The 26,473-nt window shown below is 44.1% G+C and overlaps 1 protein-coding gene across 3 annotated transcripts; it reads right to left on the bottom strand.

Moving 5' to 3' along the window:
• Nucleotides 1-524: 524 nt before the first annotated feature.
• On the bottom strand, nucleotides 525-25,733 carry LOC118317659 (ankyrin repeat domain-containing protein 13C). Of its 3 annotated transcripts, XM_035646518.2 has the most exons (15): nucleotides 24,978-25,733; nucleotides 23,390-23,431; nucleotides 17,162-17,266; nucleotides 13,011-13,096; nucleotides 11,763-11,808; nucleotides 9,644-9,710; nucleotides 8,282-8,426; nucleotides 7,376-7,507; nucleotides 6,445-6,606; nucleotides 5,214-5,264; nucleotides 3,548-3,627; nucleotides 3,024-3,122; nucleotides 2,652-2,752; nucleotides 2,256-2,423; nucleotides 525-2,176 (listed from the first exon to the last, which is right to left on the bottom strand). In XM_035646518.2, exons 1-14 carry the CDS (start codon nucleotides 25,360-25,362, stop codon nucleotides 2,293-2,295), a joined length of 1,632 nt encoding a protein of 543 aa, XP_035502411.1. In that variant the 5' UTR covers nucleotides 25,363-25,733; the 3' UTR covers nucleotides 525-2,176; nucleotides 2,256-2,292. The 3 variants fall into 3 exon arrangements, with proteins under 3 accessions (XP_035502411.1, XP_035502410.1, XP_035502412.1); XM_035646517.2 differs by having other exon boundaries at nucleotides 525-2,423; nucleotides 24,978-25,732; XM_035646519.2 differs by lacking the exon at nucleotides 5,214-5,264 and having other exon boundaries at nucleotides 525-2,423; nucleotides 24,978-25,723.
• Between the last annotated feature and the right edge of the window lie 740 nt (nucleotides 25,734-26,473).

The following is a 26,473-nucleotide window of genomic DNA, read 5'->3' as shown; positions in this document are numbered from 1 at the left end:
TTATGAATTACAATCAAAAGAAATTAAACATTCAGACTTAAAATTTGGTTAAAAATAACTACAACAGTTGAAGAGGTTAAAAAAAAGTTCTTAAAGGGGCAACCACAAAATACACGTTAATTATCATGTACTTGTTTGAAATGCAGAATTGAACGGTTACAAACAAGTCTTCTACCAACCAATTTTTTCCAACTGTGACGTCAGAAGAACTTAACTTTAAGTTGTTTAAGTAGTTTCAGCATTTTGCGAAACCACCAGCTTTTAAACTGGGTCGTTATATCACTTTGATAAACCTAAATTACATTTCCATTAACTCAGTGAAACCTTAGTAACAGATATCAGACATTGATTTTATTGGAACAATTTTAAATTTAAGAAAATCTTGAAACATTTGTGTAACAGTATCCCCCTCTTAATCCACTGTTCTATGACCTATGTCTATATTACTTTATATAGATGTATAGGTCTATATATATACCTATATAGCTATCAATTGTGGGTGCAAAAAAACATGGGAGTCCAAATTCAGTTGGATATGTGGATTTTTTTTTATTTTAGGACATTTTATATGAAAATAGTGTTGCATACCTTTACAACAGTTTTTGCTGTACTGATATAAATAAGCATGTTGTTCCAACGATGAGGACGCTGAACAACAACATCCTCCAGAAAACACCAGTTTGTTCCCACTTCATTTAGAGCTCATGAACCACAGCAGCACCTTTGAGGACTGAACGCCTCCCGGCCTTTTACAGAATCACTTTTCCTCAGAACCGCGTTGCTTTGTGCTTTTCACATGGTGGAAGTGATTGTTGTTGCTTCCACACATCTGAAGGAGGTTCATAAAGTTTATCCGATAAAAACGAGTGGGAAAAGATGACGAGGAATTTAGATTTACCTTTTTCTTTAAAACAAGTCTGTACAAAAATAGTGACTGCCACCATGTTACAAACCAATGACTCAAATTAACCTGCGTGACAATACATAACAAAATTCCACAACTCTTCCACTTGTGGAGGAAAAAGTCATCCGCGTGGATAATAATAAGAAAACATAAAAGACAAAAGCATAAGTCATAAAACGTGTATTTACTTCTTGTGCAGGGGAAAAGCCTGGTTGTTGTTGTGTAAAAATGGCCTGAATTTTTTTACTCATTCATCCCCTCTAACATCTAACAACTGAACAATATTCGATTGTACAGTTTGTTATAGTTTACAAAAGGTTAAGTAAAAAAAAAAAGGCTTGGAAATCATAACTTACAGTCGACACCACTCACTCGGACGAACAAGAGAAAACTCGGTGGTACCATAAAAATCTGCAGCATTTTCTAGCATTGCCTCGATAGTATCACAAAATGAACTGGATGTACAGTCGCTGTAGTGGATCTAGTGTCCAGAAAGTCAGTCAGTAACTAACACACACACACACACACACACACACACACACACACACACACACACACACACACACACACACACACACACACACACACACACACACACACACACACACACACACACACACACACACACACACACACACACACACACACACACACACACACACACACACACACAATTCTAATGTGCAGAGTTCAAGTGGAATTCTACAAAAAAAGACTTAATTTTGAAACGTACAAAAGTAACAGCTGGACTTAAACAGAATTGTGAATGTTTTGAACATTTCCACATTTGATAATGTAAAAAAGAGTTGTGACTTATTCCCTTCACACCTGACTGAGAGGTGTGCAGATTACACTATATACAGTCAATGTGTTGTGTATCTAATATCACAAAGCTAAAAATGACCCTTTTTTATTAGAAGTTTTCAGTAGGAAAAGAACCTAAAAATCTTATTTTTTATGTGGAATTCCTCCCAAACATCTGTCACAGTAACATCAGTGCTTCACTACGGGTCAGTTCAACACGGTCCCACTTTAACATATTAAACTGCATGGCATCGACTGAACCCCGTTGTCTTCTACTCGCAGCCCGTGTTCAGAAACACCTCACCTGCTCTGCCGTCACTCATTTTTAATTCAATGCCCTCTGACCGATGAGACTTTCACGCTCATCAGAAGTCGACGTCTCTGCCACACGGGGCGTGTCCGTCAGGTCTGACCAGGTTCTGTTGCAGTTTGTACTCAAGAGTCTGGATGTCCGGTGGAATCTATAAACTGTCAAGAAGTTGTTGTTATTTCCCTCCGTTTTTCCTTTTGTATTTAAAAAAAAGTATGTTTTGTAGCATAATGTTGCCTCATTGTAGATTTGCTTCCTGTTCCAGCTCGGGGTGTTAAAGATCGGGGAAGCGACTGGGGTCTTCTTTGTAATCGTTGGGAATGGTAAAAATGGACTCATCAAACTCGTCGTAGCGAAACTCCTGGAACGTCACCGTGGCTGTGATGGTGGGAAAGACAGGGATGTCTGCAGGGAGACGTGGGTAGAATTAAACCAGTATCATCATTCTGAAAAATATGTATTTAAAAATACACCGTCTCGGGTCCATTTATTTCCAAATTTTAAATGGGTGGTGTAAATAATTAAAAAAAATTAAAAAAGCACAAAAGTACCATGTCCTTTGGTCTGTTGATCCTATTTCTATTTCTTTAACGGTCAAACTGGTTCATGCTCCTTTGAATCACGTCTACTTACCGAGTTTGACAGGAAAACCGGGGGGGAGCTTCATCTGCACAAACTCCCTGAGTTTATTAAAGTGCTTGAAGGGTGCGATCACCTCCAGAACATTTAATAGCCTGAGAGGCAATAAGACAAACACATGGTTACAGAAAATAAATCAACAAACACACTCACTATGTTTTTTTCAGACTTGTTAGTTTTGATCATTATTTTATTAGTGATTTCTACAACAGTATTATCTAATGTGAAAGTTCTACTTGTAACACAGCTTGATGAGCTACAGTGAGCGTCACAGGACAGAACACGCTGCGAATGAAGTTAAAAACAGAAAGATAGAATAAAAGTTGTTGGCAACTGTGTGGAGGCCAAGTTAAAGAGAAGACTCACGATTCAATGCCCAGAGGGAAGTCTTGACTCATGGCTATGGTGGCTTTGAAGTTTTTCTTGCTCTCTTTGCAGATCAGCTCTCGTCCTAGGTGAGGCGCTCTGAGCGGAGACAGAAACAACAACCTGTCAGAACCTTAACTCCTCGAAGATGCTTTCAGACAAACAGCGAGCTCCGTTTCTCCGCACGGGGGCTGTACGCGACAACGCCGGTGTCCGGAAATGCCCCTGCTGTTGTCACAGCGTCTGACATGGACAATCTCCCGCCAAGTTCTTCATACGTGAACAGCGAACTCCAGAAAAATGTCGGGACCCAACAGCTTAAGTCCAGTCTTACTCTGCACCACTGTTGTGCACAAAGCTGATGAAAGTAATTCCCTGTTCTTTCTGTCAGTCATGATCTTTCTGACATACAGTAGTCATCAGAGGTTTTGTTCATTCACAGCTACTGTATAACTATGATTTAATCTTCTGGTTTCGTCTGTGAAACTCTATAAAAAAGCGTCTTCACCCGTGTGGACACCTACTTTCCATTGTCAGCAGTGATGTATTCTTCCCAGGATATCGTGTTGGGCGATGGGGCAGTTAGAGATTGTCTCCTCGCCGGCTGAAGGGCAGAGACAGAGAGAAAAATAAAACACGTGAAGGTCAGATCTCAGACTAAACCACTGCAGAATACAGAGACAAAAGACAAAGCTACACCAGAGACAGACTAAACAAAAACGTTAACAGTCCTGCAAACTTTTGACCACTTAACAAATCTTAAACAAAGTCATAGGAAGATCTCCGTTAACCAAAGCAGAAACTCTTAACTATTAACACTTATTTTTATCAGTCTTAATTTATTCCATCGTACACAGCACGTGGCACTAGAGGGCCCCGCAGCCTCACACCTCCAGTAAAACACTTTTAAGTGGATTCTAGTCCGAAACAACAGTGAGAAGAAAAGGCTGTACAAGCCGTCGCCTCAGGCGGTTTCGTTCAACAGCTCAAGACGAATTTGCAGAGTGAACTTCCTGTTTTTGCCAACATTTAATTTATCTAAAAAAAATAATTAATACAAAAATTCAGACCAGCCGACTTCTCCTATGTGGGTCGTGGTTTGATAACAAGGCAACTGGGGCAGAATGATGTGGAAAAATGTGGCGAGTGACGAGACACCTGACAGGAGTCGGCCGTGCGAGGTGTGAATAAAGACGGAGATGATATCGCAGCTCCTCTCCGTGTCTCACTGTAGTGCAGTGATCACAGAAATGTTTGGGTGTTCTTCCCTGTGGCTTTGTGAAGTGCTCGACTCTCACACATCGGCCCTGGCGTGTTGCTGTGACGAGGACAGAGTGCACATGGGCAGCGGAGGCCCTGATATGCTGGTGTGCTGCTCCCGCCCCACTTCCATCATTCCACGGCACCGGGGGGGTTTGAGCCTTCATCCGTGAGATCAATAGTGTCGCACACCCCTCCGCCGCCACCCTGCATCAACAGGCACCGAGCCGAGCCCCTCTCCCTCGCCGCGGTGAACACAGCTACGTCACCGCAGCTGCTTATTTACCTCTCACCCACTTCCATGTTTCGTTTCCCACCGGCGTGGAAGGAGACGTTATTTTTTAAATCGAAAACAAGAAAAGACGTTTTTTATTTAAACATGAGTATACTGGTTCTTACTGACAAACAACACAGGACACTGTGATGAGACAAAGCCCGGCACAGAAAAAGGGGGGGGAGGGGGATGTTGACGTAAAAACAAGGGAGCCGTTAAAAGGCATCTATTGAGTGTTTAGAGGCTTTGTCTTCACTTTGTGACCGTCTCTATGCTCCCTGTTTGGACAAGGGCTTCTGGAACAAACTGTAGTGAGGGGTGACGGGATCCTCTCTTTGAACAAGGGGCTGGTTTTTATACATTTCACCACTAGGTGGCAGTGCAGCGACTGAAATCCATGCAAAGTGGATGAGGAGGGGGGAGTAAACCTGTCTCTTCACACAAGCGAGTGGTGCAGCTTTGCACGTTGTTTTCAATAAAACATTAAAGAAACAACAGTGGGGGAGTGAGACAGGAATTTTTCAATAAACCATGCAAAATCGTTTGATGACAGTCTGGCAGGAAGTCCATGCTGTTTCTACAGGATGGATCTTTGTACAGACACAGCGGGGAAGTCGTGTAAGGTTTAGATTTTTTTTCTGAGACTTGTGTCCTACCCCAAGGTTCCAGCGGGACAGGACAGTTTCAGGGCTGGATTGGTGGTTATGCTGCAGGAGGTATAAGTAAACAGGATGTTTATTGACAGAGAAGATTCTGGTCCAACTCGTTTCACTCTGTTTGTTTGTTTGTCTATCAAGTTTATCCAGAGAAAACATCCGAACCTTATTTGGAATTATTTTGAATTCATGTCCGTTAAGATCAGTTTTTTGCAACAACAACTGTGCAATTTAAACCCACACAGTTTTTTCTCACCAACTATGTAACTTCATCACAGAATGAAGAAAAGAAAAACCCTGAAGGGAATATTTAAATGAGCTACATTGCAATATTGACATAAAACCGGCAGAACACGTGTCTCACATATCTCAAACAGAACTATGAATCATAGGGAGGGACCGAGAACCTACAGAGGAACTAAAGCTGCATTTCGACCAGTGGAACCACAAACTACATCGGGTTAGGGACATTTGGGGCGAAGTGCACCGGGGCTGAACGTCGCTGATTTGTCAAACAAGACTACATGGGAACTGCAATTTGTCGTTCATAAAGACAAGGAAGTAGGAGGACTCGCTGGTATTAATATTACGGTTGAAAAACAGACATTTATTCTTGTTCATCAGCATTAAAGACAAATTGTGGCTTCACGGCAACTAGAAGTGAAGAAGAGAGAGGGCACTCGCTTATCTAATAATTTAAGCCTCTTCTTAACTTCTCTGCATTTTCCATGATTCATTCACACAGTAAATAAAATACAGGATGACAGATTTGTGCAGTTTTCACACTTGCTCCATAGTTCATGAAACTTTTTGGTCAAAAAGGTCCAAACCCAAAAAGTGGTAATAACGCTTCGTTGAGGTGCAGGTATGAAGTCAGCGAAACAACAGCACTGTGGGAGTCAGGACAGGCGGCTTTTCTCATCCGTTTGTGAAGCACGCCGATTGACCATTTGCAACAAAAAGAGTTCACTACTGTTTTGAACCACCACACTCGAAGGGCGGCGTGAAAATCATTGAGCGTATTTGTAGATTTCATGCTCAATGAGGTGCTATAACCCCAATCCTCCGTCATCCAACCCAACCCTGGGTAATGACGTGTGGGGCTCTGTGGCACCACAAATCAGTCGTGGACAGAGGACGTGAAGTCGAGTTGCGACCGAACAGTCGTCTCTCTGCTCACTCTATCAACGCACTGAAATTGACAATCGGCCAGGTCCGATGCCCGACTCACCTCAAAGTTCTGCTCTATGAGGTTCCCTCCTTTACTCAGGCTCTCCATGATGGCTTTGTTCCTCAAGATGTCCTCCTCGCTCAGATGCTCCCGCCTCTTCCTCGACTCGAGCACCAGGCCGTTCACGGAGTAGAAATCTGCCAGGAAATTTCCCACGCGTTCCTGAAGAAAGAAGAAACAGATTGATGCGTTTCCCCCCGCTGAGCCACCAATTTCCCTTTTTAAACGCATGTCAAAAGGACAGAGCAGTAACAGGGCAGAAAACAGTTCCCACATATCTCGTTCACCGCCTCCTACGGATCCCTGCCTTGTCGCTGTTGTTTTTAACCCTGAGCCTATCACCTGTGGTTACTTCCTGGGGTTATCACTGCTGCTCCCGACTCTACTGTCTTTTCCTGCCTGGTGTGGGTATGAAGCATAGGAAACGTGATCAGGAATGTGGAGGGAGTCAAAGGTTTTATAGTAAGAAGACCCAGAGAACCAACATTTAAACATTCATAAAGTAAAACTAAGTGGGGTAACAGTTAGATTAAAAGAAAGAACAGGGATCAGTCAGGTTTCTTTTGTTTTCCATATATGTCAGACACAATGACATGTAAATATTCCATCACTTGGTTTGTTTGTCACTGATGTTTTTCACGTAGGAGAGGTTAGAGGTACAGGGGTCAATTGTCTGGTTTACTTGAGAAAAACATGCTGTGTACATTACAAGCCCTGTGCATTGTTTCACTTCCATTTCCTGCCTTTCCCAAAAGAATTAATCAAATTCCCTACGTTCTGTCTGGGAAAAGCTACCAAAAATTCCAGAGATTCCACAAGCAGGTGGAAACCTGTGACCAAGAGTGGCGTTTGGACAAGCTGTGGCAGTGGGAATAATAATAATATCACGATAGCCACATCGACTGCCTCACAACATGACACAAACACTGACCGTCTTGTCTTCCCTGAACAGCCAGCCAGTCTGCGCCCGTGAGAAAGTGATGGACTTGGTGGAGAGCGTGGCCGAGTAAACGTCGCTGCTCATCAGGATGTCCACTTCCTCCTCCGTCTCCATCTCCGACTCCTAAAATCACAGGACGCAGGCGTCAACACAGGTATGGACACTGAGACCTAAGGAAGGAGTGATGAATCCTAATAATCATTTCAAGTGATAGGAAAAGGCTGAATTAAATTTTTTTTAATTGATCATCTGCATCATATTGACCAGCATGTGGCATTAATGTGGCTCTGACCTTCCACCAATACTATGCTTAAAAAAGCAGTTATGTTTTCCCGCTGGTGCTGGGAACAAATCCCTTTCATGTCTGTTGGTCCGTACAACACCAACAAGTATGTTTAGATCCAGATATCCTGAAACCTACGGGCCAATTCTCACTAAAACATTGTAAAGAAATTCATACAGATGCAAACATTTGTGACCTTTTGTTTAGCTCTCCCCTGAGGAAGAACATTTGGGCTCACCAGGGGAAGGGTCTTTTAGATTTAAAGGCTTTTAATAACTCATAAATCTGTGAGAATTTGCGAGGTTTCAGCTAAAATGATACAATGATTAGTTGATTTACAGAAAATATTTATTTTTTAGAATTGCTTGAGGTATTCTTAACCTTTGCCACTTGCAGCATCTGAAGTATTTCAGTATTTATCTTTGCCTTGTGACAGCCAAAACCCCCCAAAGATATTTGAATAAGGCTCTGGGAAAATCAGAAGCCATTTTACACTGTTTTCTGACATCTTTCAGACAAAACGAAGAATTGCGAAAATGTGGGAAAATGCGGTTTGTAATGGACACTGCATAAATGAGGCTTTAAGTCTTTCAGACTGCATGTGGCTCTCACACCTCGTGGTGTATCCGCTGGTAGACTTTCTGTTCGTTGTCCAGCACGACAAAAGACTCGGCGGGGACGGCATTGCCATTGAAGATGAAGCTGAGGTCACCGCGCTGGCACTTCATGTCCGTGAAGTCTATCAGGGTGGTGTCCAATCTGTGCACACAGGGACAAATAGGGTTTAGTCTGGGAACTTAGGATGCACGACAGGGACAGTAAACAGCGAAGGAGCCGGACTAGAGTTTACTTCTGGCCACATCTAAGTCAGCAGGAAACACGGTGTCAAATGTCTGCGAGCTAAAAACTCACCGTGATGGATGCCCCACCTCTGCTCTGACAGTTGACAGTTTAAAATGTGTATGCTAATCCATTGCCACGGGATTACAGGCAAAAAAAAACAACAACAGAAACGATCAGTATACAAGAGCAGAAACAAAGTGGCAGGTGCTGTGGGTGAGTATGACAGGTTGACACACGGTAGCACCATATAATAAGAGGGCATTTTGAATACGATAGGAGACAGGCAGGAGCAGTTTCAGGGAATAATGACGAGCTCCACATCAAGGCCATCTCACACGCGGTCGGCACGCAGATTGAAAAACACACTTTTATGTACCCATTTCATTTTCTTCAAACAGATTCAGACGATACGTTACGGGAAAACCAAATATAGAAGCATTCGTGTACGTGATAGACAAAGGGCTGGCCTGATCTGTCAAACATGTAACCCTGAAAAAGAAAAACTCTCACTACACTGAATGTGTTGATGTGTCCGCAGTGTGTGTGTGTGTGTGCGTGTGTGTGTGCGTGTGCATCAGAGTGTGAAAGACTTTTGCTGACGCCCTTTGTAAGTGCGCTCAGCAGCACCTCAAGAGTTTACAAACCCTCCATCTATGAAGCTCTGATTTAAACTTCGTTCAGCTTCCTCATACAGCCAGGAATTTATTTCACACTCCAGTTAACCAATCTAGGCTGAGGAGATGAAACAGGAGGTAGAGAAAGGAGAGAGAGGAGAAAAATATGTTTTATATATTGTGTTGTGATGATCGAGATTGTAGATCAATTAGGAAATTGCTCTTTAATTTGATGCGGTTTCATTAAGGTGGTCCTCGTTTACTTTGAAACAAAAACTGCTTTCAGACATGCAGACATGAAGTCTGGACATTTTCTTGAACTTTTCCGGAGGGGCTGTATGTGAGAATTCAAATGTCCGCAATTTCCCTCCAGCCCCTAGTAAAAATTTCCAGAAAAATGTCCGATTTTTTCTGTTCATGGGTTAAAACAGCTAAAACCAAAAAACACAATGTGGTTACGAGGCACCAGTGATTATCACACATTTTACACAAATGCATCCATTCGTCGACAGGACTTGCCTGATGTTGAGGCCCTGCTTGTAGATCTTACACGCGTCTGAAGGCAGGATTCTGGAGAGCAAAGGCACTGCAACATGAAAAGATTCGGTTTAACGTGTTAAACATCTTGGAAGTGTCTCAATTTTAAAAAAAAATATTGAAACAACCCGCCACTTCAAAGCCTCAGTGGCATATCGCGCCGTAGACCGGGGCCTTACAACGTGTGGTTCTGCAGCTGAATATTAAACAACTCGCAGCTTTCACCAGGTTTTAAGTAAATGAAGTAAGAGACTTTCTTTGCCCTTTCACCACTGCACAAAACTCAAGGGGGATTTTAAGAGTCCAGACAAACATTCTGTGAATGGCCGCCTTACAAAATCAACTGGCTTCTCCAACCCAGCAGAGCACAACATGTAGTATAAACAGGCCTGAAGGGAACCAGGCCAGGAATCCCTCACATCTGTGAGACTGAGTTGGTTTAAACCAGATTCTTCTCCGTGCAAAACACATCGCATCCCCCGAGTATTAAGACCCAGTCACCTTTTCCACAGTTCATTATGTTGCAGCCTTATGCTTAAATCATTTCAATATTTTGTTTTTCAATCAATCTAAACTCAACACACATCTCCAAAGAGCTGGCCACCCAACCAAACTGAGCATTGACGGAAGAAGGGCATTTGGTAAGAGAGGTGACCAAGAACCCGATTGTGGACCTGTGTCGGAATGGGAGAAACTTCCAGAGGGAGAACACGCCACAGATCTGGACAAAAAAAAAACAGAAAGAAAAAAAGGCCTCTCAGACTGTAAGAAACGAGAGTCTCTGGTCCTATGAAACCAAGACTGAACTACTTGGCCTCTTAGTGTAATGACTGGGGGAAACCAGGTACCGCTCATTATCATCATATCATGGCACCATCATATCATGCAGGTATTGACTACTCTGGACCAGGTTTTCATGAAGGATATCTCTGCTCAGGGTTGAAGCTTTACTTTCAACCCTGAGCAGAGATATCCTTCATGAAAACCTGGTCCAGAGCGCTCAGGATATCAGCACGGTATAAGAGTTCACCCTCCAACTGGCCAATGACCCCGGCCACACAGCCAACACAGACAACGCAGGTGGTCCAGCCAGAGACCTGACTGAACCTTATTAAGCGTCTCTGGAGACTCTAAAAATGGCAGCCACCCCGATCACCCTGACAGAGCCAGAGAGGATCTGTAAAGACGAATGGCAGGAATTCTCCAACTCCCAAGTGTGCAGAGTTTGGGGCGTCTCAACCGAGAAGGCTCGGGACTGAAATTGTGTAGTCGTGTAACAAAGGCGCTTCAAGTAAGTATCGAATAAAGGGTCTGGATACTGTCAATGTGATATTTCCGTTTCTCCCTTTAAAAAAGGCTGTCATTACGGGGTATGGAGGGCAGATTGATGATGAGAAAATGATTATAGCACAAGGCTGCCACATAACAAAATGTGGAAAAAGTGAAGGGGTCTGAATGCACAGTAAATCTGAAGCTCTCTATCCTACAAATATCATTTGTAAACGTCTGTTTCTATATCAAAGCCTTTTACTTTCTCACGATATTTCCCCCGTTACGGATGTACGGTTATGCAGCCAGCGAACATTTAGTTACTCGCATGCGTCCATTACATAATCTTGCTTGTCAATAATTCACAAAGACACAGCGAGAACACAGAATTCAGTCCTGGCTGAAACTCTGAGGCCCGAGCTGGTGCAGAGTAAGCAAATGCCCCTCCTAGACAAACAGTATTTAATACGCTCTTATACAATATGCTTCACTTGTATTATATGTGAGGCCATGCATTGAGCGTTCAGTGCAGCTGGAGAACAAATTCTGCTTCTGTCGCTGGCAGATTATCACTGACTAATCATATACATGCAGTGACGTCCACTGTCGGTTCATTTCCAGCAGGAGGAGTAACTTGACTCCAGCAGTGGATGTCCCTCGCAGCACAAAGTGCACACTCGGATTCCATCACATTTTCCTGTCTGCAACACTCTTCTGAACAGACTACACACGTGGTTACTTTCCAGAGTTGATCAAGTTTGTGAAACTAAGACGTTTAACTTTTCTATCAACCTTAATATCATGGTGCGACAAAAGGCGGAACTTCACTCACCCCAACTCTGGAAGTCCCAGTGAAGCTCCAAGTAAAAGTCTCCAAGCTGCAAATGAAGATAGAGAAAACTCAGTCACGAGTAAAACTACATGGGTGAAAACGGTGGTAATACAAAGCTATTCAAAAGTAAAAATGACGTATACCTTAAGGATGAGTTCTGATTCTTTACACATTCACACATACACATTCAATGAAAAGACCAAACAGGAGTGAAAAGTGTATTTGTTGGGGACTATTATCAGCTGCGTTTTTATCCGCCCTTGGGGAAATAAGTTTTTACAGTGACAGGATGGTGTATGAGGAAATTACTGAAAATAATCAGTGCCCATGTTCATAGTAATGAGGGAACGTGCCCTCCAGTGCAGCAGTGTGGCTAACTGGTGTGTTTTTAACACTTCTGAACACCAACGGAACTCTGCCAAGGTGGAATAACTAACGGTTGTGTTTGTGTGTATGCAACAAAAATAGTGCGAATGAGACACTAGTTTCATTTTACAAAAAATAAACATGTTACAGAATAGAAAGCAAAACATTATGTAACAGAGGCAGTCAGTTCAGACAGACATGAGCTGACGGACATTTTGCTGAAATTTTCCATTTTCCATTTTTTTTTGCTCTTGTATTAGTCCATCTGCTTACTTGCTCCCTGACTATCCAGTGGAGGTTGCGTTGCAGCTCAACTGACCACAAAAAAAGCTACAATCACCAGATGACAACAGCAACAGTTTGTCCTCCATAGTCCTCCATACACAGCAGCTCCAAGATGCATTTATGGCAGTCTGTGCACTACTAAATGTTTTCAGTGTCTGTGTACGTCATGTCAGGCAGACAGCCATAACAAATCCTGAAGGGATATTATTGTCTCTGAGCAGCGAGTCTGTGTGTACTTACATGTACTAAAGTGAGGCTTAATTTAGCCTCAACAACCGACGACTTGATAATGAAGAGTGATACTGTGTCCCTCCTGGCTCTGCTTCGTTGTAATGATAGTTATTTGTGAATGACGAGCATGTATTTATGGTTGTGTCATCAGGGACACAGAACATTCATTTGAGTTCAGCCAGTGGTGTTTGTAGCAGAGGGACAGTAAAGAGAGAGAGGAGGCTGGAAGAAAGGGAAAAAGATAATAATCATAAACGATAGAAAGACAGGAGCAGAACAAGATGGGAGCGAGATGTGGAAAAAAAAAATAAAAGGAGAGAGAGTCAATGGACAGAAACAGCATCAAGACATCTAAGAAGTACAGACCTCTTTCAAGGCTTTCAGCAGCTTGGGCCTCTTGTCCTCCACACTCTCTCTGGACTGTTGCTTCAGTTTCCTCAGCAACGCTGTGACTGAGGGACAGGGAAAAAACAAAAAGACAAACAGAGATAAAGGTAAGTGAGTTCAAAAGCATCAACAAAGACGAAGCTTTTTGCTGCGCGGAGGGAAAAGGAATGATGCGGTGGTGAAGTGGTTTGGAGGACAGAATTTGTTCCCATAACAGCTGACAACAAGAACTGATAAGAGCGTTAAATGACCCTTTGTTGAGTTGAATCTGATCCTGCCAATTATCATGTTGCCAAGAAGAAGATTTTGTCACTGTATCAAAAACTAATTTCTCCACCATGTCGTTGTTGTTTTGCCAAATGGAAAGCATCCGTCTCTATGTGGTGCGAGATCATAAACTGTTTTTTTCAATTTCTCTGAACCTTTCTAAACTTAAAAGAGTGCTACACTCTTTCTAAGTCTTTTCTTTTTCTTTTGAGAGCACCTGCATTGTTGGTGCATGAACATTTCAAGAGACAGCAGCTGGTACTGCCGCACTCTCCCTCACCCACCCTCAATTAATCTTCTGTCAAAAAGGGAAAAAAATTGAAGGTGCCAATGTTGATGCAGCAGCATTGATGTGGCACTGTACAGGAAAGTGGTTGAGTTTTTGCCACAAACACATGTGCAACATGCTTGTTGTGTATGAATGTATAAGTTTCTACCAACAATGAAACATGCAAAAGGCAAAGAGCAACGCACTTTACAGTAACGCTGCCTTTGGTGCGCACCACCTGCAGGGGTTAAAACGCTCCGGGAAGTTCAAAATGGAACAAGCCTGGCAGATATGGAGCAGCCTGCTGATGAGTTGCTGCTTAAACTCCTCAATGACCTGGAGGAGAGACACTCACAGGAGGCTTTTTATTATGGTTTTACATTAACAAGCCTTCACATCTCTTTAGCCCATCCACTGCAGGAGGTGGAACTAGTACTCATTTGCCTTCACCGCTGGTAGTCAAGTCGTGACTGATAAGCTCCAATTGGGAAGCCAATGCGGAGGACAGTGTCATCGATTCCAATCGTTAAAATTTTTGCTCTCCATACAACATAGTTTTGGCGTTTTCAAACTAAAATCGGGTGAGCAGCATTTCAAACTCAGAAAGAGTAGTGTGGATGGAGTAGTATAAAATGCAGCATTACCGATGTGTGTTAAAACAAAAACATAGTAATGTGGATGTAGCCCAAAAGCAACAGTGGACATAAGGTATCATCAGTAGCCTCACTAGCTCCACGTGGTGAGTCAACACACACAAACATGTTGTTCATATTGTCCGCGCGAGGCAGCGCGGGGGGGGGGGGGGCTCCATGGTACAACTAGGGCCAAATGAGAACACAGGCATACACAAACCCCGATACACATGACGACACACGTGCCAATTGACTGAGACACTAGTACAGGACGAGGGCTGTCTTTGCGTCCTGGCTGCCTAATGAGACCAGCTCTGAATGGGGCTCCTCCTGATCCTCGCCGCCTCGCAGCGGGATAAGGAAGGAAGTACAACCTCACCATCTGGCTACAGGCGACCCGGCCAGCGTCGGCCGAGAAGCCTGCTCCTGACCGCTTCGACACTAAACCAAACTGACTCCGTGCTGGCACTAATTCACCCCCCGATACTGATTAGGGCACTTTCCTGACTTGACAAGGTAATTCCACCACCACCGCAAATTAATGAAAAGAGACCAGCGTCTGAGCGATTTTTGCATTTTAGATCACGTCAAACTGCGACCCTTTAACAATTAGCTCTTGGATCGTACTGGACGACGGCAGTTGGCCGGACTCCAACCATCTGAGAACATTCAATATTGACACAGGTACGCAGCGGAGTCACAGTGTGGTGCGGCAGAGCAGGAAGGCTGCTGCAAACAAGCCCGAGCTGAATGAAGCTTCAAACTTTCAAGCTGTTTAAACTTGCTGAGGCACAGTCAATTCATGTTAGAAGACATCTGAAAAGACTCACACATTAAATAAGCACATTAAGTGAAGGTAACACAGCACACGCAGCGTGGGGAGTTCTTAATGTCTGATTTAAAATTACAAGCTGCTTTGAAAGAAGTCTGCATTAATGCAGTGAGGAGGAAGGGAGATAGAGTTGAGCGTTAGGCCCGACCACAATTTGTTTTAATATTTTATAATGGTTAATTTAATTTCGTCAGGTGAGCTTTTGCATTTGAAACGAACCAGCTATTGAGTCTGCAGCATTCGACAGGAGGTCTCATTCTACAGGTGAACGTGATTGAAATATTACAAATCTTTAAAATGTTGTGCTCAAACTGAATTAGCCGTAAAAGAACCCAAACTCGCTGGATATGAACAAGATCAGTGAGTGGTGATGAACGCGATGCTCTGCCAAGAAAAGCAGAAAGAAAATGTAAATTTAAAAATCATACCAACACAACACCATATTCAGTCTCTGGCGGGACAATTCCCTCAAATATAGACTGAACACTGATGGTTAGGCACGGCCTGAAAAAGAACTAAGCTTCCTTGGTTGTACCGAACATACCAAGTCAAACATGAGTCATTTTGTGGATTTCATGTCACAACGGGAAAATGATGTGATCTTGATTATTCTTAAAATAGTCCATATTTTGAATAAAATGAGACAGAGGGAAAGTAAGACAGAAACATGACACTTGAAACCCTCTTTACCAAGTCCTGTAAAGAGGACATACTGTTCCTCCGTCTCATAAACACCAACATGACCGAGGCAGCTCTTTAAACAAGCTCCTGGAGGCGGCGCCGCCGCCGCCGAGTGAGCAGAAGTTAGGGACAGAAATAGCTCTTTGTGAACACAAACGCATGACAAAAATCTATTTCTGAGCCACATTCCACCACCTGGTTCAAATGGAAATCAGAAGTGACGAATGCGGGTTGACAGCAGCAAAAGTTAGACACCAACATTTACTAAACATAACATAGGAACAGCACTGGGTTGTTGTTGGTTTTTTAAATCATCAATAACTGCGAAGCAGGACTCCGATAGGCTAAACCTAAAAAATGACTCAACATGTATTGCGCTGAATACAGAAGAAAAGTCAGTTTCCCTCCACACCTTTCCACTGCAGCTACAGCGAGCTGACATTTTCCGAGTCACGTGCTGCAGCTGAGCTGCCACATCAGAGGACCTGCCCTGCACTTTGGTGTGGCATTAAACACTTCAAGGAGGTATCAGTGGATTCATCGCAGCAGAGGCTGCAGCGCCTGTAAAAACCCGACAGCTGATTCAGGAGATCAGCATTGAGCAACATGACCCACTGTGCCCGTCTGCCAGCAGGTCGAGTCTGTAGCTTGATCTCTGATCCCCCCCCCCTATAGTTAGCAGGTACAGAAAGAGGCCCTAGCTCCATCCGGACAATGTCCAGAGAATCCGGTACATTGACCCAACACAGTTTCTGAAAGCTCCCTAAGCTGCAACACAAAAAAGCAGCAGTAACAGCAGCAGCAGCGCAACAGATCTTTACTTTTACAGCTACAAACCTCTGGCCTTAGATATGTAATGAACAGAATGCATCTAACTCTACACTCACTAGTTCATTATTCAATATTTGGAGAGCCAGCATATCCATCCATCCAATACCGATGAAAAAACTAACACGACCGGTTTCTCTTATGTGTCAGTGATATTCTCGTACAAGGCAATGGTGACTATTAATAGTGGATACATAAAGTTGAAACTTAAACCAAAATATCTTAACATTCCAACCACCGTTGGACTGTGGGCAGAAAATGGGCGAGAAAAGGGCCTGAGCCTAATCAGCCTATGAGGAGAGAGAGAGAGAGAAACATCTAATGAATTGCCTTTCATCGATGCACAAAAGCCAGAGGGGCCCTTGAGGAGTGCCCCCTCTCTCTCTCTGAGGGACAAAGGAGTGCGACCAGAGTCACGGCCTCACTGGGAATCGGCAGTGTGGAAGAATGTGCCGAGCTATCCCGACGGAAATCGCACCGAGGACACGTTTGTTTATGTGAATGAGTTGGCCGGCCGACATGTTGATAAGATGATCAGCATGTAGCGGTGGTGGTGGGGAAGTTTCAAAGGTCTGTCTCAGTGTTTTGCCAAAAGCAGTGACTGTCAGCCACAGATACTCACTCATCTGTCGGTCTCCATAGCTAATGGCCTCTGCGAGGGGGCTCCATCCCTGAGCGTTCTTCACCTTCACTGGTGCATTGTGGGCCAGCAGCAGGTGGGCACACTCTGCAAGAGGTCCAAAAACAGACAATCCATTTGAATGAGGTTAAATAATGGAATCACAATTAGGACAAAAAAAAAGACAAACCAAGATCAGCAGCACAGCAAAGACAAAAGGAAACAGAAACACCTTTATATAAATAGTTGTCTCTACAGGTGTTCACATAACAAAAGGTCTGATTTTTGGAATCAGGATATGTTTGCTCAGGAACGGAAGATTGCAAACATGTAAAATTAGAGCTAAGATGCCTGACATGTCACTACAGTCAATGTTTATGTGCTTTAAAAAAAAAAAAAGATCAGAAAAAGTTGTCAAAGGCAACAGGCAACCAGGGTAGCAACATCCTATGTTTTCGTCTGACCACCTTGTCTGCGCTCATTAGGCAGCCAGGACGCAAAGACGCGCCTCGTCCTGTACTAGTGACTCGTCTAGCGTGGTGCCGTAAAAAAAATAAAAAATTAAAGCCAATGACACCTCTACTGACGTCATTATATTTTTACCTGTATGCGTTACGTTACTTCTCTCTGCTTTTTGGCCAATCGAATGCATTTATCACACACTTGCTTGGTAAATCTGCAGTATATTCAAGCATAGATGACTTGACAGGCCGGCTGCTGTTAATATGTACGATACACACCACACACGCTTCCTGTGGCAGCGCTGATTTAAAAATAATCCTGGTTTTACGGAGGGACAGATTGTGTGTAGGATTGAGCTGATGGCTGACCCATTAACGAAAGAGCCATATGGGGCCTACAGATACACAAGACATCAGCATCCCGCTGCAGAGTCCACACTGCAGTGAAACAAAGTAAAATGTCAAACCGTGCAGAGTGAGCCTCTCAAGAGTCGTGCTTGTATTCCGGCGATGGGAAAACAGCCAACGCGACTCATCTCCTCTTCCATGACAGGATGAGCACTAAGTGCAGCACAAAATCCCTCCGCTCTCCGCCGGGCAGCCGGTCAAAAAAGTACAGCCGGGCAAAAGAAAAAAAAAGAAGAAGAAGCCTGTTGTTCTGGCTCAGCTGTCCGTTTTTTTTCATGACATAATTCATCATATTGTTGGCGTCTGTGCAGCTCTGTGTCACCGCTGGGCCGGACCAGTGGCAGCCCTGTGAGCAGCCAATTGTCCAAATGCAAAGCAGAGGCTAACTGCTACCAGGCTGCTGCTGAGTGAATAAGTGGGGCTGCTTGAGAAGCCTTTTCAGTGATGATTAGTCTGACAACAGCCGCCGACAAGCCTCTCAGTGTCACTGGCTCCTGCCCTTGTGTTCAAACTGGTTCCTCAGCTAAACACCACCGTGAGCACTCGAGTGGTGCGTTCTGATGTTCAGAACCAGAGACGATCATTGCTGCCTTTTAAAAAAAAAAGACATCGACATTGTCGCTCAGTCTACAGTGCCCCATCATCTCCCTGATCTACACGCTTGCCATGTTTAGTTATTGATAAGAGCGAGGCCAGGGTCTCATACATTCTTTATGACAGAGAGAAGCGCCTTTTGAAATACTTCCTAATCAAACACACTATCCGCACAACAAAGAGGAACGTGGCTGTCACGAGTGTAGATACAGAATTATATATTTATACAGTATATATATTTTTTTTTAAAGGTCAGGTTGTGACAGCACCCAAAAGCACTTTGGCTATATTTTTTTACAACAACAAAAGATATATAAACAACAGCACTGCTTTAATGTACAGCAGACTGCAAGGTGGAGGCATGGCAGAGAAAATCGAAATGAACAAAGACAGGCCAGTGGGAAGTAATTGTGTTCACACCAGGGGAGCGGCTCATGTTCAAAGACTTGGCTCATGACTCGTCCAAAAATTCGTTTTCTCATTATATTTCTTCCCAATTCGCTTATGCGTGATCTGAATGTTGAAAGGCTTTAGATCGCCCAAAGGCTTCCAAAAGAAACGAGAGTAATACTGACCACATTGCATTCTTTAAAGGAAAAATCCACTCCCCTGTTTTAATCCTCTGTCCCTTTGTCTCTATGTAAAAAAAACAACAACACTGCATTTTTACATTAAAATCCCTGTATTTTCTTCTCCTGTGAAACGGTTTCAACTGTATGATGACCCATCCTGCACAGAGCGTTAACAAATTTTGTGTGGAATGATAATTTATTTCTTTATTCCTGCCAGTTCGTGATCAGCGCACGAGGTCCAATTCATCGATCAAATCTGCAGGTGCATGCAAATGGTGTCGAGATGTCTGTGACAACTGACAACGGGCTGCTGTCGTGACTTTCCATGTCGAGCTGCCAGTGAAGGTCAACTCTGGCGTGAAAAGCGTAGCGCACATTCAACGCCGTTGGCTGCTGTAAAAGCCAAGATCGATATCCACGACAAGCTCTGTGTTTTTTACCGCAGACGTGTAAATGTGAAGAATCAAAAAAGGACTCTGACATCTGTTCCACTGAGTCTTTTAATTGTATACAGAAGCTGTGCTGGAACCAGAAATGTGGGGATATAACTGCAGAGTGCATCGCGGAAAGCTCTGCATCAGCAAACAAAAATGCAAACCTCTGTGTTAATGCATTAGTCTGCTCCGTGTCTGAGCTCGGGGGAGGAGCAGCTGACGACAGAAAATGATGTCGAGAGAAAAATACAGATGGCCAAGTAAACGAGCGGTTGCTTTCTGACGTAAGGCCCTCATTCCCTCGGGGCCTTTGACCTATACATCACCCCACTTAATCCAACGATTGTGTAATAATAATGGAAACATTTAGCAGATAAACATTGCATAACCATGGAGGGAACAGTTGGGCCATGAGTCCTGAGATACGGCCCTGCTAGCTTCTGCTCTGGGTTATGCACTGAAGTCCGGACATCTTCCTGAACTTCTCTGGAGGGGCTATATGTGAGAACGCAAATTACAATTTCCGGAACGTTTTCCTGCCAGGCCCCTAGTAAAATTTCCAGAGAACGTCCGAGTGAGGGCTGCACGGTGGTGTAGCGCCTCAGAGCAAGAAGGTTCGCATCCCGGTTCGAAACCAACCGGGGTCTTTCTGTGTGGAGTTTGCATGTTCCCCCCGTGTATGCCTGGGTTCGCAGGAAGCCGGAGACAACCTTGGGGTTAGGTTAATTGTAGACTCTAAATTGACCATAGGTGTGCATGTGAGAGTAAATGGTTGTTTGTCTCTGTATGTTGGCCTTGCGTTACGTTGGCGAACCGTGTTGTGTCACCGCCTCTCGCCCAATGTCAGCTGAGATTTGCTCCAGCCCCCCAGCGACCCTTAATGGATAAAGCGGTTTAGATAATGGATGGATGTCCGAGTGAGACCATGTGAGAGTACAGCAGGAAAATCTCTGGAGAACTCACAGTGAGCGAGTGGGTGTGGAGATGACTGTTAACAAATAATGCTGCTTTCCGCATTAGAATTATCATCATGTCCTGCCTGCTGCATGCTCTACCCAGACACCACAGAAAGTTCCTGAGATTTTCCTGCTGCTGTGAACGTGTCCAACTCCTGCTGTGTCATATGTGAACGTCAATTGTCTCAATGTATCATTAGATCATCAACAAAGCCAATAGCCTAAAGCTGTTTTCGGACATAAACTAAAAGAAAATTGCGCCCGGACATTTTTTCGGACCACTTCCCATTTCACGAAGGAAAAAGACAATTGCTGTGACATTTTAAAGTTACCTGTGTGGTTATTTTCACGTAGGTGATAACGTCAGGACGTACTAAAATTATTTTGTTCGCCCGCTAAATTGCAATGACAAACCAAAACTAACCGGATCGAATGCAAACAATGTAACAAAGACATGAACCTTGGTTCGGACTGTCAGGTGTGAAAAAACATGTACATTTTGACTTAGAAATGATTCCCCACGAGCAGGAGAGCAACTATGTAACACAGTTATAATGCAATGTCATAATACAGTTGTTATGTGTGATGGCAGGGAATAATCAACTAACTGCAGGTCATTCATTAGAATCGAATGGGAAAAGGCTGCCTGGATACATTTGCACTAAGCCTATAACTCATTAGCCACGGTTTGCTGTCGGATTCGATCCGATGTGCAGTCGTGAGAGTATTGATATGAGGAAGTCTCCCTGTGGGTTTGTGTATTAACTGCGACTGCAGCAGCTGCTCGAGTCACGTAAAACTCTGTGAGCGAGGGCAGAGCAGGCTGGAAGAGCAAAGTGCTAATCTGAAGCTACTCTACTCTACTGCACTGGTTACACAGGGGACACTCGTCAAGAGGCTCTGTGGGCTGTGAAAGCCCCCACCCTCACCGCCCATTCTCATCCAGGCTGAGTGTGTCTGTAAAATGGCTTTTTGGCTCACTTCCTCGCCATCGATCACACACTCTCTGCAACCGAATCAAAAAGGAGTTAAATTGTTTCCATCTCCAAAGCAAACCTGAAAACTCCTCGACATTGTTTTGCTTTACAGACTAACACAGACCATTGATATGATTTTTTTTCCCTCCCTCCAGACAAAAACGGATGTTAATGTTCTGTGCATAATGACAATCTAATCTTCTCTGTCGATTTAATGGGCTGCATTTTTCTCTTTAGGGGTGACCTGACCTTGTCATATTGTGTCTCTTAAGATATCTCATCATTTTATCCCTTTGACCATGGGAACAGATATCACAGCCACAGGTCAAAGAGAAAACGTCATCCTTCTCTGTCCTCTGACCCGAAATGACAGACAACGAACCGGCAACTATTCGGATTATCAATGTTTGTTTCTTTTGGTCAAATGTTCATTTAGCTTTGCACATGTAATTAAAGAATATAACAACACTCCTTTCTCTGCATTTCATTTTTACCAGCAGCAGAACAAAAAGGCTGGATTGAACTGTGATCATTTAGCTGTTGGTGACGGACATTGTCTGTCTTCTTCTACTAAACTAATTACTTGGTTCACCTCTACTTACGCTCAAAATGAAAGGGACTATAAACAAGTATGGCTGCCACTAGTGAGGTAAACCAGAAGCACTCACACAGACAAGGCACTGTCCTCTACATCCAGCAGCCACACCCAAACTATGATCTCATGCTGCAGCCTTCACCACGTCTGGCCTGAGCATCCCTGGAGAACAGGGCGGCAGCTCCGGCAAGAGATAGGCAACCTCATTAGCACAATCAATTCCATAGCGTAGCATCCGCAACTACACTTTGGCAACCCGCTGCACGAACAGCCGATAGGCAGTGGCAGGGCCTTCACTCTGGCGACAGGTATTGAACTTTGTGAATGTGAAATCAATTGGAACCCGTGCTCCGATGGATTCCAATGACAAAAAAACTGAACAAGCGGGGCTGTGCAGCACAAGTTACCCTATGCTTGAACTGTTCACTGACAGCCTGCCGCAAAAGGGGGGGGTTACATTTTCAATAGCATGTTCTGAAGTCTCCATCGTGAAATTAAATGGGAGCATCGACTCACAAAAGGGGCAGTGCATTAATGTTTTATGCACATGCTTTCAGTCCAGCCAGTGCAATTCAGCAGAAAACAAAAACCATGTGAAGATTTCCAGAAAGCCGAGATACATCGTACACTTCAACATACGCAAAGCTCTGCGGGTTGTGTGTCAAAATCTGAATGAACTCCAGCGGAAAACTCATAACAGCAGAAAATATTATGAAAGTTGAAATATCTTCTCTCCGCTGGTTATCCCCTGCATTAGCTTCAAGCTATTAGTCTTTAAGCCAAGACATCAATCTGAACAGGAGACTTAAGCCAGGGATAGGATCTTATTTCTTGCGGTGTCCTCATTGTCTAATCCCCACTGATTCAATTTATTACAACAATCTCTGTGAATGTATTAAATATGAGAGAAGACACTGCTCAATCCAATCCAGACAAAAATCCATGAGCAAAAACCCTTTGAACACGCATGAGCATCTTGCCAGGATTTGTGTTGGTGATGATCTGTGACCAAAAAATGTCTGGTGGTTCTGAGCCAGACAAATGCATTCACAAAGACGGCAAAACAAAGCGGAAACACACACACAAAAACGCACCGATAAACGGAAACACAAACATAAGACATGCAGCCCTGCAGAGAGATTCATTTGGAAAGCCACAGAGACAGACAGATACACACACAGGGAGAGAGACAAAAAATAAACCACCTGGAGGTGACTCTGTTGACATTTCTCACCTTTGTGCCCCATCATGACAGCGAGATGCAGCGGCGTGTTTCCTGGAGAAGAAAAAGAAAACAAAGTTTGTGGGTGGTCTTTGATGAGCTCAATACTAAGAGGCATCTGGGACTGGGACTGTCACATTTAAGGTGAATTTAGATTTTTAAATTGGGAAGGCTAATCCACTCAATTCCCAATGATATGGCTATAATATCTATAAGTGTATGGCCCAGTGTGTGTTCTGAAGTACAATTGCAGACAAACTACTGCAACCTCCCGGGCAGCGACGTGGCCCATCATCAGACACAAAGTAAACACTGAATGGTGAGGTGCTTTACACAAGTAATGCATTCAGGAAAAAATAACATTTCATTGGGTGAAGAAGAAGCACAGGTTCTCTTCCCAGGATGTGAAATGTGCCTCATAAGCATTGGAGAATCCCTCAAGAGGAAGCCAAACTGCCCGTTCAGCTCCTGCAGGCTCCCGTTCCAGGGGGAAGGGCATCCAGATTAAAGAGGGTCGACCCAGTAGAAGCCTTGATGTGGATGAAACCCCAAGCTGGGGATCAGATTGCAGTCCAACTGGAGGTTGTGATAAACTGTATCGAGAGCGCATAGGAACAACAGGGGCCATATTTTGGCCACAGACTGTATATGAAATTGTAGACAGAGTAATACTCAAATGCATATTAATCTAGGACCTCTCGGTTCATTTGTCGAATTTCCAAGAGGCGTAACCAACGTGTGCAGACCAAAATGCCTCCGCCGCAATTGGATAGAAATGCAGGTTCACGTTCCACAACCACGATGCCAACAGATTGTACAACAGAGGCACACGCCTCGTCAGTCATCATTGTCGGAGCTTTGATTTGAAGACAAACCGGATTCCAGAACTGACACTAAACGACACAGACCATCTTCTCCACGCGTGAGCCGGAACAAAGCAAATCTTGTTGTTTCAACAGCTCAGGGAGTGTCTCTTTCGGAAGTTGGGCCACTATCTGAGCAGACTTTGCCCCGTAGACGACATCCAATCAGTCTGGGACTCCCAAAGTTTTTGCATAGGACCCCCTTGATACATCAACTATCATATCCACATTACGATTTGTGACTAGTTCTAACTACAGCCATTGCGATCGGACGACTAATCGATGGACTGGAAAGATAATCAGCAACCGTGTTGATGATAGTTTTGTGAAGAAAGTGAAGGTTTTGGACTGTTTATCAGACACGAGCGGACATCTAGAGATACTCAAGTCAAACTTCTGACATCTCATCGACTTAACAAATCCATCGATTGATGGAGGACAACTGTTCGCTGCAGCCCTGGTTTGGGATAAGATGGGGTTCCACTGCTGTTGGTTGGAAGATGCACTAAACAATCGCTTGGCTTTGTCTTTACGCTGACTTGAAGAAACTGGATGTTGCAAGGAGGATAGGTCGAACCACTCTGATATCATCCAGGCCTGGACAGGGAGAAGCCTCGTCTACTCTCGGTGCCGATGGAGACTAAATGGCCTCTCGGCTGACTCGAGGCTTCACTGCACCTTGGAGTCGGTGCTGACCGGTCGCACGGTGGGTTGTCTCGGCCCCTGGGTGGACTCACCGTGAACGTCCTTCTGGGCGATATTCTGCGTCCGTATGAGCGAAGACAGGCGTCGCACGTCTCCTCTGAACACGCATTCGTGCACCGGGAAGTCCTGTCCGGTTGGGATTATGATGGGGTTCTTGTTGTTGTCATCGATCACGTCCGACGTTGACAGCGTGTTGGTGTTGGCGTTGGTCGTCGTCTGCTGCTGCTGCTGCTGCTGCGTGGTGGACGACGACTTGATCAACTTGTGATTGCTGAAGATCTTACTCGCCCTGCTCCTGCCGCTCGCCCTGGAGGCGCTGAAGGTCCCGGTCGCAGCCTCCTCGTCCGGCTCCAGCAGGTCCTCGTCCTTGCTCGGCCTGTGGTCCTTGCGCAGGGAGCGGATCTTCTCTCCGGTCATTTTCTTTCTTTCTTTCTTTCTTTCTTTTTTTTTGTAATTCTCCCTTCAAACAGTTGGCGCTCGCGGGGCAGAGGGTGTCGTCGCGGACGATGACCCTCCGGGCCAACTGATGCGATCCGCCAGTTGGAAGTGTTCACGCCGAAGGCTGCACCGCATGGAAGCGCCCGGTCCCAACACCGGAGAGTGCCAAGGAAAAAACGGAGGACAACGAGTAGCAGCGTGTGTCCCGTGATGAAAACAAACGGCTCTCCTCTCGAAACTGTCGCTGCTCGCTGCACGTAATCGGCTCCAGAGTAGCGGGGGGATTCGACCGATGCCTTCCGCCTCGTGGTATCGCGAGAATCCGCGAGAGGTTACAAACTCTCACGGACTGACGGGTTTGCTAGATGGTTTCCTGCTCGAGATGGGTGGGTCGGTGTTAGAAGTTCGGCCTGGGACTCGGCTCTTCACCGTGGTGGGTGATGTCACGAAAACATGTTGTAATACCAGGATCACGTGTATCGATGCACTCTTAGAGCAACTACTATTGTTTAATCAACAGACCAAATGGTGTGTTAATTAAGTTATTCATTAATCACAGGAAATAAACTTTTTACTACTGTTCTGGTGTAATTACTTAATTACATTGACACATGTTTTAATAATAACATTTTAAAAAAACTCGTTATGTTCTATCTATCTATCTATCTATCTATCTATCGATCTATCGGTCTATCTATCGGTCTACTATCGGTTGGCCGACAAAATTATACTTTGAGCCTGCCACAGACGTATTATTTTACAGGATGAGCGATGCAGAAAGCATGTGCATTTCTGTTCACTTTGAAAGTTATTTTCTTAATTCAAGTTCTAATTATTTGGTGTTATTTGTGTTTTCTTTTTTTAATTTATAGAACAATAATTATGTTTATGGTTAAACTGTAAAAAAAAATTACATCTTCGTCTTAAGGGTTTGAAATTTAAAATCCTCTTTTTTTTATATACATAAAATGATATAATCCTTTGTTGGTGGTGGAAATGTGGACATTACAGCAGCCCAGAGACAGAATATTTGCAGAACATGAATATAATGAAATAGATTGGAACTATATTAGAACAATTAGACACAGAA

The sequence above is a fragment of the Scophthalmus maximus genome, chromosome 13, assembly GCF_022379125.1.
Source record: "Scophthalmus maximus strain ysfricsl-2021 chromosome 13, ASM2237912v1, whole genome shotgun sequence".
NCBI lineage: Eukaryota > Metazoa > Chordata > Actinopteri > Pleuronectiformes > Scophthalmidae > Scophthalmus > Scophthalmus maximus.
The sequence above is the reverse complement of the archived record's forward strand: the minus strand, read 5'-3'. Positions and strand labels throughout refer to the sequence as shown.

Excerpts from the sequence above, each read along its gene's own strand:
- LOC118317659 (XM_035646518.2), bottom strand. The coding sequence starts at position 25,362 with ATGACCGGAGAGAAGATCCGCTCCCTGCGCAAGGACCACAGGCCGAGC. Across the intron at positions 23,432-24,977 it reads CGCCCAGAAGGACGTTCACG|GAAACACGCCGCTGCATCTC; the intron begins GTGAGTCCACCC and ends TTTCTTCTCCAG. Across the intron at positions 9,711-11,762 it reads CTGGGACTTCCAGAGTTGGG|TGCCTTTGCTCTCCAGAATC; the intron begins GTGAGTGAAGTT and ends TTCATGTTGCAG.